At 29.6% G+C, this 22,669-nt stretch overlaps 1 protein-coding gene across 1 annotated transcript in view; it reads left to right on the top strand.

The window, feature by feature from the left end:
• LOC118184242 (dynein axonemal heavy chain 8-like) overlaps positions 1–22,669 on the top strand; it is a 442,084-nt gene that overhangs the window by 306,090 nt on the left and 113,325 nt on the right. The window contains exons 57-61 of the mRNA XM_085817842.1: positions 2,803–2,925; positions 5,432–5,562; positions 13,222–13,375; positions 15,308–15,472; positions 15,706–15,932. Of these exons, the coding sequence (XP_085673968.1) occupies positions 2,803–2,925; positions 5,432–5,562; positions 13,222–13,375; positions 15,308–15,472; positions 15,706–15,932 (800 nt within the window). The remainder of the gene's footprint in view (positions 1–2,802; positions 2,926–5,431; positions 5,563–13,221; positions 13,376–15,307; positions 15,473–15,705; positions 15,933–22,669) is intronic.

Genomic DNA, 22,669 nt, shown 5'->3' with positions numbered 1-22,669 from the left:
TTTTGGACAGAAAGCAAAAAAATTGGAGGAGGAGATAACTGATAATATAATATAATAATCTTGTGTTGAAAAGTATGTCTTTTTATTTCCTTGAATGAAATTTAAGGAAGTATTGTAATTGCAAAAAATTTTGGGTTTCATATTTCAACAAAAATGTCCAATTCAACTGCTCTCAAAACCATTTGAATGATGTTTTTGCTCCATTTGAACGAAGTTTTTGCATGACATCTGTACATTTGGACAGAATAAAGGACTGTTTTTCCAAAAAAAAATTGTAAAATGGATTTAAAATGAATTCAGAAGATATTTTTTCTTGATGTCTGTACGTGCATATATATGTATTCGCATAACTAAAGAATGAGTAGCCGTAGAACACTGAAATTTTGTATATGGAACTGCTATAACATGTAGTTGTGCACCTCTCTTTTTTGATGCAAATGGCTACACCAATTGTATATATAAATATACAGTCAAAAGTCTTTAATCTGGACTCGTCGGGACTTCGGTGATTCCAGATTATCGGTTTTTCCGGGTTATAGATCATCAGTTTATATCTGGTAAGATGGCATGCAGAAATTAAAATTTAAAATATGAAACTGTAATTTATGAAATAAAAAGCAATTATGATCTAAAGGGTATCAAAATTTACAAAAAAAAAAAAAAAAAAAAAAAGCTTTATATTTATTTGTTTACTTTATTAAACATTTCTTTCAACGCACACATGCGTAAAGCATACATTGCGCATAGTCGAAATTAGAAAATTGCGACCAGAAAACTATTTGATGTGTATTCGTGATATTTATAATGACGAGGAATTTGATTTAAATCATATCAAAGACGGAATACATCAAGATGAAATACTACATTTAGTAAGGAATTATAAGCCGAATAAAATAAAAACATCTGCCTCTGCCCTGAAGATAAGGATAGTGCTGACAGATCAATTTCCAGTTCATTGCGCGCCCCAACAATCCCCCCCCCCCCGCAGAACAGCCTGAAATTGATAAACAGATTTCGGAAGGAGTAGAGAATCAAAGGATATGTCTTTATCCATTTTTTGCAGCAATTCCTCTTTTTGTTTGACGGACATCGAAACATGCTTTCGCTTTGTAGATCCTTTGGTAGCTCCAGAATCAGAAATTCTTTTTGACATAATCGAAAGTTCAAGCTTACTTTTATAAAATTGCTCTAACAGTCTGCAAAAAATAATAAGCAGGATCCAATTAGAAGATTAAGGAACAACGCAATTTGCAACATTAACTGAAATAAATAATTAGATAATTTTAGCTTAGCTTATACCGTCCGTTATACATTAAACACACATGCGTAAACGTATTATGCGCATGCGTAGGCGCATATGCGCATGTGTAAAGTTATTATGCACATGCGTTAACACATTATGCATTGACGCATGCGCAGAAAGTTTGTAGCTTTCAGGTCTGGATTATAGATCATTCCGGATTATGGGCGTCCGGATTAAAGACTTTTGACTGTATATGTATTTATTCCCACTCTGTTACCTAGTTTGGTGAGCTTAGTTTTTTATTCTTATATGTTAGTAATTTATTGCATTTTTTGCTTTAAACGTAATTGAATTATATAGTTTTTATGTTCCGGTTAAGGTTTTTAAGCCCTTCGTTAATCTGCTTGCAACTGTTATAGAATTATCAGCAATTTAAAATTCCAAGTGGCGAGTTAAGTCTAACAAACACTATTTAAAACTCGGTAGAATCAGGGTCTGTTCTAAGTCCTGCAGTAAAATAGTGAATTAAGTCAGTTTCTGCACCTTTAGTGTCTTTTTGCCAAGTGAGACCAAAAGTAAACTTTCAGTTTTGTGCACCAAAAAGTCTGCCTTCTTGCCCACTGGCCGATTTGCTTATTTTTACATAAGAAATGTAATTTTAATTGTTTAAAAAAAATTAACTGTTTTAACTGTATTTGGTGTTTTCTGTATTTTACAATTTTTAATGAAGATATTTTGTGATTTTATGTATTTTTGCTTTGCCACCAAGTGAGAACTGAATTTAATTGAATGAGAAATATATATCTAATAAAATCCTAGGAAATAAGTTTAAATGAAATGCAGCAAAAAGTGTGTGTAATTTAACAGGCCATACAAGGAAGTCATGTGGTGTCCACATCATATGGTTTAATATTGTTTGTTTAGGTTAAAATTAGATACGTAATAACGAAAAAATGCAAAAAAAGAAAAGACACAAAAACTTAACAGTTTTAACCTAACATCTAAATATTTCATTTCAGGTAATTTCAGCAAATAAAATAGCAATCAAAAATCAAACAAACACTTATTTTAAGGGAAGGAATCTCTTAAAAACTTTAAGTTCTGTATGAAAGTATTCTAATGTAAGAAATTCTGTAAGATATCTTTTATTCCATATGCCACTGATCAATTCTGGAATTTTGTTGTATGAAAACAAATTTGACTTGTACCTTAATAAATGAAGATGTTTTTTTCTTTCTACTTGTGTTTTCTTTGTGCAATTAATTGCACTTTTTCTGAGTCAAGAAGAAATAATACTTCCTTATTATATACGTTAGTTTCTAGTTTGCCTTTTTTATGTATTAAATGAGGATAAACACTATTTCATATCTTTAGTTTTTTTTTTTTTTTTTTTTTTTTTTTTGTGTGTGTGTGTGTGTGTGTGGTATATTTTTCTGTATTTTTTATCATTTAGGTCTTTTGTAATAATTTATTTTTCTTTTTTAAACATATGTAGAATTCTTTGTAATTAAAATTTTACAAAATTCATTATATTTAAACTATCACTTGCATAAATTTAGATTCCTTCTTTTGAAGAGCTTGCTGAGCGACTTAATTACTTTATGCATCAGTATAATGAGAGTAGCCAAGGTTTGCAAATGGATCTGGTATTCTTTAAAGATGCTATGGTTCACCTAATTAAGGTAAGTCAATCTTTTAAACCCCTTTTATATAGCTATAACATTAATTCTTTTATGCTAAAATGATTTTATGGGATTATTTATAGGATAAAAAAATAATGATGTGATATACAGTACAAAATACAAAATCTGAATGTCCAATATCCAGGCATCTCGAACAGCAGTTTTTTTTTTTTTCCCTTAGCCCAAATGGGCTGTTAGTCTCAAAACATGATTTGACAGCGTATCACTTTTCAAATTGTTCCCACAAAATATTATCGCCCTGTATTATAGTCAAAGAAATTAAATAATGAAAAATCTGCATGAATGTATGCATGTGAAAAAAGTGACGCTACCTGCAACCATCAAATTTTCAATAACGTAGTCCTCCACCTTATCATCTGCATCTGGAAGCCTGAATTTTGAATGTCAAGTTTTATATTTCATGCTCTGTAAAACTTTAATGTATTTTTGATTAACAAACTCAGCGATCTGAAAGTGAGCAGTGGCAACACTGTAGGGAATAAAACATTTTTATCTCCAGTGCAAGAGACTGTATATCAAAAATTCTAAATATATGCTTTTTAAAATATTTTTTTGATTTTGCTCTTCAACTGAATTTTATGTGGTGTAAGTGCAAAGAACATGATATTTAATTAATAGATTTGACCCAAAAAACGTTAATAAAAGGCGTTTGCAAGGCACCTTATTTAGAAAACTGTACATTGATATGATAAACCGAGAAAAGATTGAAAAAACTAATAAAATTTTGCCAATACTTAACACCTCATCAGGAATTCTAAACACGGGGTGCTGTTAAAATTTTTATAATTTACCATTGAGCTGTATATGGCACAAGTGCAAAGAAAATGATTCTTAATAATAAAGCTAAAAAGAAAAAAGAAGTGAGTTGGCAGGAATAAGTGCAACAGTCAGCCTGGTAGATGGGGAGCTCAGTGAGAGCATAGAAAAACCTTAACAAACCCTTTTGGGTGACCCTTAAAATCTGAGCCCTTTCATGTTTTTTTTTTTTTTTTTTTTTTCCCCGAAAAAGAGGAAAAAGCAACATATACTTAATGATCCAGGAGCAGTAATGCTTGACACATGCAGAGTAGACATTTTTCCCCCTTAATAAAGCATGTAGAGAGGCCTGATTTTTGATTTCATTTCATCACAAAGTAAAGAAGCTCTATACTGAAGTAACACAATCGTTTATTAGCATAAATCTGTATGATCAATAATTCAACTCTGTATACATCTTACTGCTCAACATATACATCTCAGACTAAAATGTTCTATCAAAGTGTATTTTTGATTAAACTCCTACTGACTTACATCAACCTAGTATATAATTTTTTTATTATTATTATTAATTGTTTTCAACACCATGTGGTGGCACCACGTTCGTGGCAGCCTGTGAAGTGTAAAACAGTTTTTGCTTTTAAATATCAGTAAGTGAAAACCAAACAGCATGGCAACCTTTTATACTGACATTATACTTGGTGATAATTGCAAACTTAAACCAACTGTATTGCGAAGGGTTAAGTGAGTTGTCTAGGAGAAATTTAAAAGTAATTTCTAAAAATAAACTTTGGTATTAATTTTAAATGATAAAACCTTAAGGGTATTTTTTCCATTATGAAACTGTCTTGCTTTTTGGCACATGGCATGATGATCTGTTGGCCATCACCTGCCATGAAGTGTGTTTGGGTTTGCCATATGTAAACTATTCTTATAACCAGAAATTGTTTATGATTAAAAAACATGTCAAAACTTTTCACTGGTGCATAATGAAAAAGTGTGTATCTCTTAAGTATATCTGGGATTATTTCATAGGGACGTAGATAAGAAATTGTATGTTAGAAAGCGTATGTTAGAAATAGATGTAAGTAAAAGAAATAATAAAACGAATATAATTCAGACTTAATTTCCTCAAGAAAATTGGGGAAAGATAAATTTAAGCAGAACGGCATGTATTTAGTTGCCAGTCTCATGATACATAGCCAATAATCTAGAGCTGATGCTTGCTAAACTTTATGATGATAGCTGCAAATATGAAGATATCACAAATAGAAAGTGAAATTTCCCAGTCAAGGGGATTTATGGAGAGGTGGTAATAATTGAAGATGATATTACAGAAGGGTTCCATTGCGATGACAGTGCCCTAGTTATCTGTCAACTTAATGGATAACAAAATCTGTAATATAGTTCCAAATCCAGGAAATATCATGACCGATAATGAAGAAAGTGAGATAGTAGGAATAAAGAAATTTTGACATAAATGCTTCATTATTTCATGAACAATTATATCAGATTTTTTATTTTATAATTTCTACAAGGAATTTTACTAGATGTAAACTGATGATCTAAAATCCAGAAAATTCCCAAATCTGGAATTGCCAAAGTCCTGATGAGTCCAGATCTAGGACTTTGTACTGTATGTGTTGTCTTGTTTTGATGTTCATAGTGACTGGAAGTATAATTATCTAACTGAATTTAATTTAATATGTTTTTATTTTCTTACTTTCAGATTGCTCGCATCATAAGCACTCCTCAAGGTAGTGCACTTCTGGTAGGTGTTGGTGGCTCTGGAAAGCAATCACTGACTCGCTTGGCAGCTTCTATTTACAAACATGAAATATTCCAGATAACACTAACAAGGTAAAAATAAAAAAAGGAAGTTTCTTAAATTTTTGTGTACTGCTAAGTCTTCTTTATTCTACTTAAGCTATAAGTATGTATTTTTATAGTATTGTATTATAGTTCTTAAGAGAATTTTTGCAGAAACTAAGTTGTAACAGATTGACTATGTAGACTCTTATCTATAAGATAATTTTTTTTTTAGTTTTTAGTATTTTCCTCTTTTAAAGCATTTTTGAAGTTTTTAGAGAATTTTTGGAGATTGTTTAGAGTATTTTCAGGCATTTCAGAGCATTTTAAGACATATTTTAATAATCAAATTTTAAAATAAAGTTATGATTGAAATAACAATTTCTCAACTTCTATGAAGTCTTTTTTACTAGCCAGGTACTATCCACACAAAGCTGATTATGTAATCTCTCATCTCTTAGTCCTCTCTATTATGACAGGCCTTTCTCCTTGAAGTTTTAAGTATCAATTTTAAGAATTTTCCATACTAGCATTTCTTAGCTCTTTAAGACTTTTTCTGTGTCTTCATTTCCATAGGATTACATGCTGTGGGGAAAAAATATTCTATTGACACATTCTTGGAATCAGATGTTCACTGCTGTGTTTTTCTACCTCAGTAAAATGTGCTTTTTTTTTTTTTTTTTTTTTTTTTATTGATTTTTGGGATCTTAAACATCGTTAATTTTAACTAAAACCATCAAAAGATCCTTAATTTTAGTCTGTCTACGTTTACGACTGCCATTTTAAGTGTGAATTAACATTTTGGAGGAATATTTTTTTACTCTAAATTTGATGATTTTTCAACATTTTGCTCGTTTAAAATTCATTTTTAAAACATTTTGGTGATCAGTTTTATACAACTTTTTTTTTTTTTTTTTTTTTTTTTTTTTTTTTTTTAGATTTGCTAAATTTTGAAGATTTTTCTTATTAATTTTAATAACATTGATAAATATTGTAAAATGATTATAATATATTAAAATTATAATTAAAAAATGACATTAAAATAAAACTTTTTTACTTTCTTCTGCCATTATGAACAAGGTGATACATGCTACAAAACACAGTTTCCTAAACACTTCTTAGGAAAAAAAACAAAAGTGCTTCTGTAATTATTTAAAAAGTTAATTTCATTTATCTTATAAGAGTTTCTCCCCCTGTAATTGTTTCAGAATATTTAAATATGTATCAGTTTTCTCTTGAAAATTCATTTAACATTTCTCTTTTCTAAATTTTTTTTCAAAAATCTTGTGGCATTTTGCTCTTAGAGAGTTGGCAGGAAAAATTTTTCTTTTGAATTTTAGACCTTGCACTTCAGAAGAACTAAACTCAAGACTTATAGACCAAAAATTTCAAAAAAAAAATGTGATAAAAAAGAAAGTGTCTTCATTGTATTAACATGAAATGGATGTGTTTTATAGGAATTTTGTGATGGATATCTCATCTTCTGGAGAATTTTTGGAAAAACCATGAAAACAAAATTATCTGAGTTTTCTCCTTTTGATTCCAGAAGTCTTTCATTTAACATATTTATCTTCCCCCTTTTTTTTTATTTTTCCATTAGACACAAGTATTGAAGCAATCAAAGAAAGCAAAGAAATTGAAAACTGACTATTTATTAAAAAATTCATCATATTTGTAACAGTACACAATATGTACACAATGTTTGCCCTAAATTGCATTGCTCAGTGCTTCACTAAATTCTGAAAATTCTGCCATACTGGCCCTGGTGCTGGCCTATATTACAGTCAAAAGTCGTTAATTCGGACACCCATAATCCGGAATGATCTATAATCCAGACCTCAAAGCTACAAACTTTCTGCGCATGCATCGTGTTGACGCATACGCATAAGCGTTTACGCGTGCGCGTAAGACCTTTACGGCTGCGAATATGCGTGTGCGCAAGCGCATAATACGTTTACGCATGCGCGTTAATCAGTTAATGTTGCAGATTGCGTTGTTCCTTAATCTTCGAATTGGATCCGGCTTATTATTTTTTGCAGACTTGTTAGAACAATTTTATAAAAGTAAGCTTGAACTTTTGATTATGTCAAATAGAATTTACGATATATATTTACTAATATGTAAAGGATCTACAAAGCAAAAGTATGTTTTGAAATCTGAAATCTGTTTATCAATTTCACGCTGCTCTGCGGCAGGGGGCAGAAAGGCCGCAGCGCGCAATTAATTGGAAGTTGATCTGTCAGCACTATCCTTATCTTCAGAGCAGATGCTTTTATTTTATTTGGCTTATAATTCCTTACTAAATATAGTATTTCATCTCGATGTACTCCGTCTTTGATATGATTTAAATCAAGTTCCTCGTCATTATAATTCGCTTCCAATAGTGAAGAAAGTGACAGAGAGGTTATAGAAAACGAAAACATTTCGATTGACAAATTAGTTGGTATTCTTGACACAGCAATTATAGGACTTGAACAGTGGAACTTTGTAACTAAACAAGAAATTATGTCTGTTTAATAGAATTAAATAGAAAGTATTATCACATGAAACGAAGCATTGAAAGAATGCATTGAAATTACATTGAATTACAATTACATTGAATTCAATGTAATATGAAATACAATTACATTGAAAGAAATGTTTAATAAAGTAAACAAATAAATATTAAGCTTTTTCTTTTTGTAAATTTTGATACCCTTTAGATCATAATTGTTCTTTATTTCATAAATTACGGTTTCATATTTTTAATTTTGTAATTTCTGCATGCCATCTTACCAGATTTAAACTGATGATCTATAATCCAGAAAAATCGATAATCCGGAATCGCCAAACGCTCAATGAGTCCAGATTAACGACTTTTGACTGTATTTCAGATTTGTTCTGAAATACTCATAATATTAAAGAAATAAAATTGGCTGTTTCTTCCATTGATCTTAAGTGCAAGCAGTTCTTTAATTAAGGCTGAAAACTCTAAAATGAAGAAATTCATTGAAGATGAAATTGATTTTATAAAAACAAAGAAAATTAATCTTGAAAGGAACATTGTTAAAACATTAACAAATTAGGAAATGAAGCAGAGACTAGCTGGAATATTGATTTGTTTATTGAAACAAATAAACTTAGAAAAGAGGCTGAAGAGAATGAAATTGGTGTAAGTTAGTTAAAATATCTGGAAATATTTTTTAATTAATATGACACATAAGCATTTTGTTTTTCGTTGTTTTTACAAAACATTTATGTCTTGTAGCTTTTCATGTATAAGTAGCTTATTTATGTATACTATTATTTTAGAATAGTTATCAATAAAAAATTGTAATTGTAACCATCTAAATATATTATGACTAAGGGTATCTAACTATGTAATTTAATTATTTGTAACTAACTGCTTACCCTTAGAAGTTATCTCTACATGTTAAGATGAGTTATCTCCTTTCTGTAATCTATAGTGGATGCAAGATACAAAACAAAAATGTAAAAATTAACATAAACTTTATTCCTTGCAGTTAATAAGATTTAATATAATGCAAAACAACCTATCATCTGTGGTACTTCAGTGGCTGAACTTTGTATTAAATACTGTATATTAACTGAGTTACTTCAGCAAATCTACACGAAGCTACAACACTGACTGGGATAGGCAAAGTGCAGCTAACTTTCAGCACTTACCAATTATATCAACATCAGGTGTTCATGATTGTTCTGATCAGCAGCTCTCTGTCTCTAAACATGTAGCTGCAGTGGGAACAGCCAGTCTTCTTTTATGTGTCACGCTGGTTATTATTTTACTGCACAATTTAAGTTATGCCATTTAGTATAATTTGCATATGCCTGTAGACTGACTGAGTGTGTGATAAAATAAGACATAAGAGAAAAAATCAATATAAAGCTAACTGCTAGTAAAATTTAAATAAAAAGCCAATAATATTCTTTAATATATGTTTGCCTGTTATAAGTGTAAAATATAAATGTTTCAAGAAATTCTATAATTTAATACTAATTCCTTGAAAAAATTTATGAAGTTAATTTCATTCTTGAATTTATTTTATAATTAAATTAAATATTAGATTATGTTTAATAACAATGCATCTTACTTAGAGATTTATTACATGTGCAGAAGTGTGTACAAACCCTGATTGGTGAATGGCCTGGGATCTTTTCATTTTTGAAAACGGACTATCAGATTAGAAATGCAGTGGCACAAAAGATATTTAGCGACCATACTTTTTGCCAAATGAGTCTTTTGCCTCAAATGTACTGCCAAAATGAGCACTGCATTTTTAAGAACTTAGAATCAAGTTTAATATGTCAAGAGAAGCTTCATGATATAAAAACTTATATAGTGACTACAGGTGATATTTCACTTTCAAAAGCATCAAGAAGCTCTTACTAATTTAGTGCAATTATAATATATTTGTGTAAATATGAAAATTCAGAAGAAAAAATACCATTCAAGAGACAGGTATGTGTAATTAGTTGGGTTTTAATCCAATTTGTCAATGTTTGTATCAATCTTTTAATCCTTTTTTTCAAATTATTTGTTTTTATCTATTTTTGTATCTATTTTTCATTTTGAGTTTTTTTATTATTGTAATTTTTAAGGGAGTTTTTAGTGAATTTTTAGGTTATCAAAATCGAGGCCTTTTTCATAACTAAGTAAATGATGCAATTTAATATTGTTAAAAATTTCATAATACAATAGCTGAAGCTATAATCAATAAGAAATATTGTAAAGCTTATATATATACAAGAAATCTTTTTAAATTTATTTCTTATTAAAACCACAGTAGCGGGAATATTTTATATTTATTAAAGTAGCTAGCTACCTAACATTCTTGAACTTTTGCTGTGGCATAATATATTGCTGATAGTCAACTCAGAATGTAACCCATCCAAAGCCTTTGAACCCATTGATTTTACTCTAATGTGCATTAGGGTGAGCTGAAAAAACACTTTTTTAAAAATTTTTTTATCACTATACTTGGGAAACGTAGCCAATCATCTAGCTAAGAAAATGAAAAAAATAATTTTCAAATAAAGTTATATCTTCTGTTCATGCATGACACTCAAAGTTTTTGAAAAATGGTTTTTTTTTTTTTTTTTTTTTTTTTTTTTTTTTTTTTTTTTTGTCAATATTACAGTTATTAAACTCATTATTATTGAAACGCTATAGATCCTAATGTGAATTTTGGGCATGAAAAACACAAAATTTTAAAACCTGCAATTTAACATTATTTATTGTTTGAGCAAATGGCTCTAAAAACACAATTTTTTGTAAAAATAACAATATTTTGTAATTTTTGTTACAAACTTTTTTAAATGGTGACTGCTATTATCAACTATAATGTAACTATATTGTGTAGTTGTAAATATTGTGCGTATTATAAATATTATGTGACAATTGATTCAGATTTTATGTATGCGATAATTGATTCAGATTTTTATGTATGTGACAATTGATTCAGATTTTATGTATATGATATTTTATTCAAATTATTCTCAAGTCATTGACAAAAGAAAAATAAGAGGAAAAGCAGAAATGATTGACAGAATCAATTTATTAAGAAAACAATGCATAGCCTGTAACTCATAAAAGAAAAAAGACACAATGGTAATTAAAATAATTAATTCAGTTAAAGCTTTTTCTGAGAGCCAAAAAAGAGAATCATTATTCCCTCATTTAAAAAAAAAAAAAAAAAAAAAAAAAAAAAACAGATTAGAATATATTGGCCGTGTTTCTCTTTCTCTACTCAACTTGTTAAATATATAACTTTTATCCGAATTTCCCATTTGACTGTGTATGAGATTTTCCTTGAAGAACTTGATGTAATAGAGAGCAATAAAATTGTAACTAATACTGCTTTGAAAAATTGTGTTATCCATCAAATCAAAGTTGGAAGGCCACTGCAGTGAGCTATATGTCTTCTACACTTCATTGAACTGAAGTTCTATCATCTATTTCATCATTTGGTCAATGTTATCACAGAGCCCGAATCATTCAGTGGACCAATAAAGGAAAAACTAACTGGCTGTGAAAAACTTCATTGGTTTGCTTTAAACATGAGTATTGAATTCTCCATTCCTCAAGTTGACAGGAAATTACTAAGCAAGGATCAATTATACTTACTTGATATTTCTGCTATCATAAAGTCAGGTACAATGTTAGAAGATTTAGCAGCTCATGATCCTGATCTGCGTTCAACCTCAAGATGATTGCAAATCGAGTTCTCAGATTTTATTTGCGCTTAGAAAAAGCATATTGATGAAATTAGGCAGTTGATATGTTTTGTTTTGAACTGTTACATGCTTCTCTGGTTCAAATCTAAACTGCCAAAATTTCACAGACAGTCCAAAGATAGGTTTTGAAGCCATGAGAACATCACAATATCTAATTCAAAATTTACAACCATAAAAAATAATTGTCAAAAATAGTCATCAACCCAGTAATTCAGCTGAATGCTCTCTTTGCTCATTCCAAAAATTTGATCTTTGCAATGATTGTGGCTGAAAGAAGACATATCAGAAAAGTAGGGCTGCACTAATTACTGAAAGCTCAATCACTTCCGAAGAAAAGACTATTTGAAACTTAAGACACCAAAACTCAACTTTGAAGAAACAAACTACTTAATATGATTTGGTGGTTAGTTTCAGTATCTCTCCTTTTCCACTATTAAGGAATATTATAAATGAGTACATCAAAATTCTGTTAAATATTGGCATGCCACTGTAAGCGGATTTCCAAAGCTTGCTTCTTGCACACAAGCTGTAGAACAGTATGTTAAACTTGTGACCAAAGCAACTAAAAGGGTGTTATCAGAAATTACAAAATATTGCTTTTATTCCATAAAAAATTGTGTTTTCTGAACTTTCTGTACAAACAACAAATAATTTGAAATTATTATAGGTTTTAAACTTTGTTTGTGTTCCTATTGCTCCAAAATTCACATTAGGAAACACTGCATTTCAATAGTTTTGAATTTAGTAATCATAACATATTGATGAAAAGCAGCAAAATTTTGTTACTTTTCAAAACTCTTGAGTGTAGTGTACAAATGAAAGATATATTTTTATACCAAAACCTTTTTCCCGTTTTGCATAGCTGGATGATAAGCAACTTTTCTGGGGTATAGAAAAATTTAAAAAATAATAGAAACAACAAAAAACAATAGAAATTTTTTTTAAAAAAAGTGTTTTTTCAACTCATTCTACTGTATGTTCAAAACCTGTAGTGATGCAGGATTACTTCAAAGAACACAAAATTTTGTTTGAATGCTGCTAAATTTCTGATCCCTTTATATTTAGCTTCGATTTTTAAATCTTCATATTCACATTTTATTTAATGTAGTTATTTAGTTTTAAAAATAATGCTAACATAAATTCATGCAGCAAAGGCATTTATCAAATAACTATGTTTATCATCTGAATGGAGGACTATATTTACAGCCTAAAATAGTGAAGTGGCTAAAGTCACAAAATGCTATTCGTCCTAGGTTTGGTTTTTAATACTTAAATTAACTGCCTGCATGTGTGTTTTTAACATTTTTCCATCTAATAATATCAGTTTCCTTATAAAATCCTTTATAAACATACCCCTTACTAGCTAGTAAGTTCTTAAACATTTTGGAAAAAAAGTATATTTTTATAAAATGCTACTGAATGTGCCTGTATTATTAACTGAATGTATTTCACTGCATTAGATTTTCTTTCCTTCAGATCATATAATGTAGGCAATCTGGTTGATGACTTAAAATTTTTGTATAAGAAAGCTGGTGAAGAAGGAAAAGGAGTTACGTTTATCTTCACTGATAATGAAATCAAAGAGGAATCATTTCTTGAATACTTAAATACTATTTTAGGATCAGGAGAGGTAATGAACTGTGTGTAATATATGTATTTTACAAAAATAATACATTTTCTATGTTATTGGAAAACATGCAGGGACATTTTCTCCTTATATTATATATTTTTAAATTTATTTCTGCTTTGCATATTATTTTAAAATAAAGAAAATGATAGCCTGATGTAAATGATCTACATACTTAGATGCATGTGGGTGCCTAATAAAAGTACCCAAAATATTGTAAAAAGAATAAACCTCAGACTATCACTGAGCCAGGATGATCTGTGGTTCTGCAAAATTTTTCACATTAGATTATTTTCATGCATTTACCGAAAATCTGAACAATACTTATACAAATTATCTTGGGATTTTGTGTAAAAATTAAAGTTTCTTGACAACTTCTGATACTATTATGTAACAAGCATAAGAAAAAATGAATAAATGTAATTTCGCACTCAAACATTACTTCTCTATTTTAAATTCTTGAAATCAAAATTACATTCACCAGGGCCATGAGAACTTGTCTGCTATCTATTCCCTGTTCAGCAGACAGGGGGCTTCTTTTGGGTGAAGAGAGTTATTAACATGTTGACTGTCGTGCACATTTTATGTGGTTTGCTTATGACAGCAATATGAATTTTTTATTATGCTATGTATATTATGTTGAAATATTATCCACAGAAGATAAGGTGAGTTGCATAATCATGTTTAATGTAATTTTCATGGTAGGGGGTCACCAGTGATCCCATGGTGCTGTAGAACAGTTTTGAGAATTATAATTCTTCAAACCATTATAGTAACAACAGTATTATTTTAAAAATTATCAGTATCGATATTTACTCTAACCATGTATTTTAACTAGTGGTAATGTCACTGGTGGTCCCCACAGCGCAGTAGTCAAGTCAAGTGGTGACCACCAGTGATCTCCATGGCAATCAACGTGTTAATGACAAATGATGACAAATTGAAACTCAGGCTTATTAAGAGAACAAGTTCTGAATTTCTTGTTGTGAGCCTGTGAAAATACTTAAAAATTGAAGGTATAGGAGATCAGGACTCTATAGTTTAATAAAACTCTCAGAATTTTCAGTTCTAGAAAATGAGTTTTTACTATTCCCACATATCAGATTTTTTTGTAAATATTGTAATTTTTGTAATTGCTTAGAATAATCTTATTTCCAGTTACACACATATATTGCACAGTGGGATCCTCACATATGCAGAAAGAGGCAGCAAAGCCTCAGTGTTTGCAAAACATTGTCCATCCTTAATTCAGTGGCACTTCAATGTATGTTTGTTTAGCATTATATAAGCATACTTTTAAATTAAATTTTAAACTCTTTATTCTCCAGGCAGTTTTATTTCAATGATTTTTTGCTGAGAATTTTACAACTTATTACAAAATCCTTCATTATGCAAAATGAAATCCTTTCATTGCAAAATCTTTTTGTAAGTCCTTTCATTTGAAACTTTTAGAGAAACTAATAAGAAATTTAACTCTTACATTTAGCAATTAGATGTGGCTTTTTGTGATGTTATTATGTTAAACAAACCAGTGTAACTTGTACAACACTGGCATGGTATGAAAGTTCTTTTGGAAATTTTACAGTACATAAAAAATACATAAAAAGCGCAATAAATAGAGAGATGTAAAAATAATTATAAAATTTTGCTTCAGGGACAAGTGGTTATTTAAAATAAATGTAAGAGAAATTGAAATGTATTACAAGAAAATAATGTATTGCTTCTATATTCTTCTCCATTATATATATTATATTTGAACATTGCATTATATATAATTCCAATGTTATTTCATGAGTATCTTTTTTAGTGGCCTTTTTATTATCTTATTAAATCCATAAAAATTGTACCACATTTGTATGTTTATATATATATCACTAGTTTGTAGTGTAGTTATGAATAATTTGTTCTGATTTTATTCTTGAAATTTATTTATAGGTTGCCAATTTATTTCCCAAGGATGAATTAAGAGAAATATTAGATAATTTACTTCCTGTAATGAAGAAGGAGCTTCCTAAAAGAGAACCTACACAAGATAATTTGTATGATTATTTCCTTACAAGATCCAGAGCAAATTTACACATTATTTTATGCTTTTCCCCGGTTTGTATCAGAAGCATAGAGTTGTATGCCAAATGTACACTTTGCTTTTACTGCTATATATCATATTCATCATAAATTAATATTTCTACCTAATTCAGCCATTTGTAATATTTTAATCTTTTGTGTTACTAAGACATATGTTGTAATATTGGACTGTAAGTAGAAAATAATATTTGATAGGAAATTAAACAATTAATAAGTTTATTACTATTATATGTATTTTTACAATTCAGGCTGGAGGAAAGTTTCAAAAAAGGTCTTTAAAATTTCCTGGACTTATATCCGGTTGCACAATGGATTGGTTAACATCATGGCCAGCTGATGCTCTTATTGATGTTTCGACACATTTCATTAAGAATTTTGATGTGGAATGTAAGCCTGAAGTTAAGGTGCAGTTGATGGAAGCAATGGGTATTATACATAATGCTGTTTCTCAACAATGTACTGAATACTTTCAAAGGTAATTCAATTGACATTTTTTTAATATAATGTCATTCCATCTAGATAAGAGTCTCATTTAAGAAAGAATAAACATTATGGATTTTAAATGTATAAATTATTTCTGTAACTTTTAAGTAATCAATACAAATTTATTTTCAGTTGCAAAGTTAATTTACTAATTACAAATGTTAATTCACTCTGCCATCTAAGCTTTTAATATTTTTAGCATAACACAGCCAATTTAGTTTTTGCTATTAATTGGGTATAACTTAAAAGGATTGAGTATATGCATCTCTTTATTCTCACTGAGCTTCTAAAACAGTGGCTTTTAGCATTTCTAGTGGTCAAGAACCTCTTGAATCAGAGAATAAATTCTCACATTCTCTTGAAAAATATGTTTCTGTTTTTTTTTTTTTTTTTTTAATTTTATTTATTTATGTATTTAGAAAACTATTAGTTTGCAAACAAATTATTGGTAAAAAATAAATACATAAATTTACGTATACATGCTAAATAATACATTCTTTTTCAGTGTCTGTGTTGTTTGTTAATAGTAATATTTTTGAAGTGAAGCTTTTTTTTTAATTCTTAGTTTAAGAGCCATTCATAAGTCATCAACTGTATTTAAGCGATTTCTGGCTTATGTTTCTTTGTGGAAAAGTTGTGAAAATCTCATTTCACACAGGTAGATGGTGACAAATGGTAAAAGTGTGTGCAATGCTACTTTTGCCAATTTGTGTTAGGTTCCATCTGTGTACACCAGAATTGTTCTAATTCTGTCTGAATTATAAATCCCTTTTGAATATGTGCATTGGCTCATATTTCAGTAAGATAGCATTTTATTAAATCATTGTTGTCCATTAAATTTGGCTCAAATAGAAATGGGTCCAGAATCCATCTCTGAGTTTTGCTATCATTTCCCGTGGTATCCATGAAAATGAAAAGTATCCATGAAATGATTCGCTCAATTGTGCGAGTTTCAATGTGTCTTTGTTGCTTCGTGGGTATGAACACATAATCTGACCTCACACATACTTTGTAACACAAGTGCATTCTAAAATAACTAACTGCGTTGTGGTTTTCGAGACAAATGCAGCACTTTTGTGCCACGTAGCAGTCAAACGGTTAAAAAAATGTATTACTTCACAGTTCAGAAACTCTGCTTAGCATATGGCTCTTGAAGAACCATTGTATTTCTGTGTAATAAACAGGGCTGCCATGTGGATATGAGGCATCCTTGTAGAATGCTGTATTCCAACATTCCCATAAATTATTGTAATTTGCAAATTAAATAAATTCCGAGGTACCCTTATTTTTTTAGTATTAAAAAATGACAACATATTTTTAACATCATATGTCATTTATTACATTTTTACTCTCCAAACTTTAGTTTCGACAAAATTCAGAATCAGATCTTTTATGAGGTATTTATATATCTGAAGTATCTGTTATCATTTTTTATTGGTACCTACATATTAGCCCAACCATCTTAGTAGAAGTCGCCAAACTCAGGCAACCATGTGATCAATTGAAACTGCAATCCAAACATTCACCAAATCACCTTTTCTTCTGCAAAAACCACCATACTGAGCCAAGGTAGTTGCCCTAATTCGTAAGTGCCTTTTTATTGATATTATTGAGAAATTAATAGGATTTTCTCCTCATAGTGTTGATCTTAAAATATTTTTTTATTAATTTTAGCTTCAAAATTTGAAAAATTCCTTTTCTCCTGTTGCTATTGATGCAAATAGCACAGTCCTGGATTGGAGGGGGGGAAGCTGGGGTCCTTACCCAGGTTGGCAACTTCTGTGGCAAATTCAACTGTGGCACTGGATCATATCTGGAATATTGTCTATTTTTGCTACAACATTAGTAGTTTTAAGGTCAGGTTTAAAAACCTCTTTTAAGATATGTATAATTAAATACTACACCTCTTTTTAAGGGAAAAAGAGTTAAAAGAAAGTACAGCCAATTATGACTAAAAATAAGATCTTGTAGAAGACACTAGAGAGACTCCAAATTCTGGATCATCCTGCACCAATGAAATAATGCAAATTAATGTACATTAAAGTATAATGCAACAGATTGTCAACATGACTATGTGTTTTCAAGTGAAGAAGCAAAGCATTTACGTTTTTCGCAGCTAGGCAGCACCCCTTTGTTTAGAACAGTGGTGTGTATTTCTGCTTTTTAAAGCTGGATTTATTATTTTTATGCACATGTTTTCTATGTATATTATTTTTATGTATACAATTTTATTTATATGATATTTGTCCCTAAAAAGGGGTGGGTATCATATTTATCAAAGACAATTCAAAATGAAATTATTGACATAATGGCAAAAACAGTTTAAGTATATGCAAGATAAATAATTATAAAAATATATAATGTAAATAATTTAGAACAACATTTATTAATTTCTAATGCATAAAAGAGTATAAGCCAGGTTTACAGAAATGAATGCGCTGGTCAAATTTTTGCCATGTTTGGCTCACTCTTTGAATCTTATCAGTGGGCATTCTGCCTTATATGACTGGAAGCAGTTAACCTATTTGTAATTATCCACAAAATATTTTGCTTTTTTGTCAGATCCACTACTCAGTCAGATATTATGAAAAAATATACGAAAAACAACTTAAAAGGAAGCAGCCACAGTTGGTAAAATATGTGGCTGTGAAAGCTCTTCTAATAAATTTACCAGAAGCAGTAAAATCCTTGAAAGAAATTAAAAATATTTCTCTTAATGCAAGTAACATTAAGTAAATATGAAATACTGCGGAGGTATTTGGAAGTATATTAGCTAATTAATTTTCATACACAAGAGGATCCAGAGGTAACAGAAAAAAGTTAAGATTCTAGAATTCAAAAAGTACAGACAGTAGCAGAATGGGGTTTCCACAAAAAAATACACAGAATGGCTTGGTATTTTTGTCAACTATGAAAAATCTTACTTTTAGAATAGTTACACTCTTACTTGAAAGCTGTACAAATATTGGATGATGTGATAGGAATTACAGTGAATCCTTTTAGATGCTGAGTGGAGTGTTATGCCATATCATACTGGCAGACATACGAATGATGTCTCTGACACTGAATATTTGTAATTATAACTGCATTGCAAACTGCACTGTGCCATACTGCAAACTTTTGACATAATTGAAGCAAAATCTTTCTGTGGAAAATTTAGCTATTCTGTCATTTTTCATTGGAAAAAAATCCCACTCTTTCTGGGCATTTTTATGAAAACTGCCTCATGTTCCTATCTATACTTTTGAATTACTAAATTTTACTTCTTCTGTTATGTTTGAATCATCCATTGCATAATTTAAAACATGTTAGGATATCTTCATATGCAAAAATTTGCTGTCTTTAATTCCTTAAATAAAATCATTGCATTGGTAGTCTGATTATTAGAATTGTTATTGTCACCAAGTTTTAATAAATTTTTGCTGTGTTTTAATGAATCATAGTCATCCTATTCTTTTACTTTATTTATGTGTCAGTTTGTTTAAAAGCTTCATTGTGTGGTATCAAAGGTATAAATCTTTCTATAACTGATGATATGACAATATCTAAATCAAGTAAAAATATATTTTAAAATTTTGCTTAGCATAATTTTTTAGTCTCATTTGATATTTCATAGTCAAATTTATATATTCTGTTTTGAAATGTTGGAGAAACAGGATTCATATTTAATTTATTTGCTATTTCCTTTGTAGAATTAATAATGTTTTCAAAATGTGGGTCAGTTTTTTCAATCTTCAAGTCCTTCATATGAGCTCTGGAATCAGTATTTTTAGAATCATCTTCCACAATATTTAAATGATCATATGCTCTTATCACATCAGTTCTGCTTTCTCATCTAATAGCAAAAAGCAGTTTAACTTTTCTAATGCTATGGACTTAAAACTCCACACAAAAGGATGGCTTTCTAATTCATTACATACCAAAATTTTTGCCATCTCTTGATGTATCTGTTTTGGTCTTGGATGTATATTAGAAGAGAAGGAGTCAAGGTACAAAGTGAGAGGATCATTATGGAGTTAGAATCAAGAAAATACCACTTATTCATGGCATTTTGGGGAGCTCTGAAGTTCAGGGACAAATACATAGTGCTTGGAGGGTTAATACTTAAATTTTGAATTTTTTCTTTTAATGCTGACTCATACTTCACAGATGCTAAAAAATAACTGTATATAATTCTTATATAACTCTCATACCAATCATAAGCTGCACCCTAATAAGTACAGAAAAATAGGATGCATGATTTGCTATTTCTATTAGTTTCACAAAATTTTGATTTAGTGACTCATTTTATACCTCCTTCTGAATATTTTAACTATCTCTCTTTTTTTTTTTTTTTTTTTTTTTTTTTTTTTTTTTTATGTTTCTTCCTTGTCTTACAGGGGACGATTGAGGGACTCACAAAAATCTTTTCTGTGTTCTGACTTTATAATAATCTTGCCCAGTGTCCCCTGTTTCTAACAGATACTCAGGTGATGATTTTCATTGAAAATTTAGAAACGTCTCCTGCATCCCTAGGCATGCAGACCATGTTAAGAACCGTTGTTCTAAGGGAGGGGGAAAAGTAGTTATAACACATGGACAATTTTACAGAACTTCTCAACTGGTTCAATATTAAACATTGATTCCAAGTTTTATGTGTTATGCTGACATTGATTTCAAATTTTATATGCTATATTCTATGCAGTTGATATTCAATTTCCACTACTTTTATACCTGTTTTTCCTACCTACATGCCGAAATGACTTGTGATATGCCTGTTTCCTAATTACAACAAACATTTCACTAATTACAGTAAACAAGTGATAGACCTGTCAGAGGAACTAATAGCAAGTGATAGCACTTCTAGATAAAAACTTGGTTGTTACTAATTTTGCATTTATATAACTATAATTTTGCTTCTACTAAAAATTGATTATAATAGAATAGATAATAGAGTTATTATAATAGAATGTTTTGCACTTTTGAAGTAAATCATTGATTAATTTTTCTATTTCATAACACATTTGAAAGATGGCTGATCTCTGATGTCAAAAACTGTAAACTTTGCCAATTTGCATACTACTTGAAGGTTTTTTTTAGCTTCTTCGCATGTAATTTCTTATTTAAAGAGCCATTGTTTATTATAATAGTTGAGTGGTAATTATGTTCTTTCCCTTTCCCGCTATTCCAGCATAAAAAATATTAGCATTCATATAGGGAGAGGACTTCATAAACTTATTCCTAAATACCAGAAGATATAAGGGCAAGTCAAATAAAAGTGAGTCGGTATTCTCTGTGCTCAAATAGCTTGATCTCTGTATGTCAGTATATCTTTGTAGGATGACGTCTTCTATTAGATCTGTAGTTGCAACATGGTTGTGACAATAGTAATTAGGCAATCTGAATTTCATTTGTTTGGATGCAGGTCTTTATTAGTTTGAATGAGGCTTATTTTTTTTTCAAAGTAGCTATGATTTTGTGAAGAACTTTCAACTACAAAGAAGACTAGCCAGTATATCAGTCCAAAATATTTCCTGTAATTTCCAAGTTTTTTTTGCAGAGCTGGTGACACAATGCTTGTTTTGAACTGTACTCATATAAACTAGAAATTCATCTTATGTTCTTGTAGAAATGTTCAGTGTTCCACAAATGAGTGCTACAGCAATTATACACAGCTGTTCCAAATGATGTTCAACAATTTTGGTGAAGAATTCTAGTGTCATATTGAAATAACCATCTGGTGGGAAGGTGTCATAAATTGTCGGTGCTGTATCATGATTATCTCTATCATGCATTTTGCGAGTCTCAGGTTCACATGGAAACTCTAAAATTTGTGTTTTTCTTCATATAGTGGGAAGAAACATGTATAACCAATCCCTGTATAATATGGCACTCCTGCAGCACAGTTTCACTTTGACAAGATCTGAGAAATGTGGAAAATCTCCATTTCATATGGCATTCTTACAATACAGTTTTACTGTAATATGGTTTAGCCAAGACTCAGAATTTTCATTATTAGTATTTACAACAAAACTGCTTATGCATCAATATTTCAGCATATTAAAATTTAACATAATTAAGGGACAGACATCAGGACAAAATTATAAAGACCAGAAAAATTGAAGAAGAAATAATCGTTTTTACTAAATCAATTGGAGTTCTGTTTTCGATATGAAAATCCTTCCACTGAAAAATGTGGGAAATTTAAAAGAAAACTTTACAAATGCTTATGCTGCATGCAACAGATCTTATAAAGATCTCTCATCTAAAATCAAGCAATAAAAAATAGCAGATTTTTTTTACAGTAATTTTAAGTACTGTACAGAAATCACTGCTACCAAAGATACCTCAAAAGTAAAGCTATTTCTTCAAATGAAAGCACCCTTATTTAACAGTTGTTAATAAGATGAAGGAAAAAATTTTATGTAATATTAATATCGAATATTTTCAGCAATAATGCTATAGTAAAATATTATGTTAATAAAATGTACAAGTATGTTTAGTAAATTTTATGTTAATACATAAATTTTTACAATCTGATAGCAATGAATTTTTACAGAGGAGATTCTAAACATTTCATTCCTAAGTCTATAATTTTTAATGCTTTAAATTAGAATTTAAAATTAATTTTCTTGTTTTTTACATGTTTCTGAATACATTTCTTAAAATTTTAACGCAGTCATATAGTGTTATACCTAAAATAGTTAATGTTCCTCTTATTATTAATGGCGGGAGCTGAGGTCAGTTATA

Source organism: Stegodyphus dumicola, chromosome 5, assembly GCF_044657685.1.
Source record: "Stegodyphus dumicola isolate Sdum_Otavi_A_Nest chromosome 5, ASM4465768v1".
Taxonomy (NCBI): Eukaryota; Metazoa; Arthropoda; class Arachnida; order Araneae; family Eresidae; genus Stegodyphus; species Stegodyphus dumicola.
The sequence above is the reverse complement of the archived record's forward strand: the minus strand, read 5'-3'. Positions and strand labels throughout refer to the sequence as shown.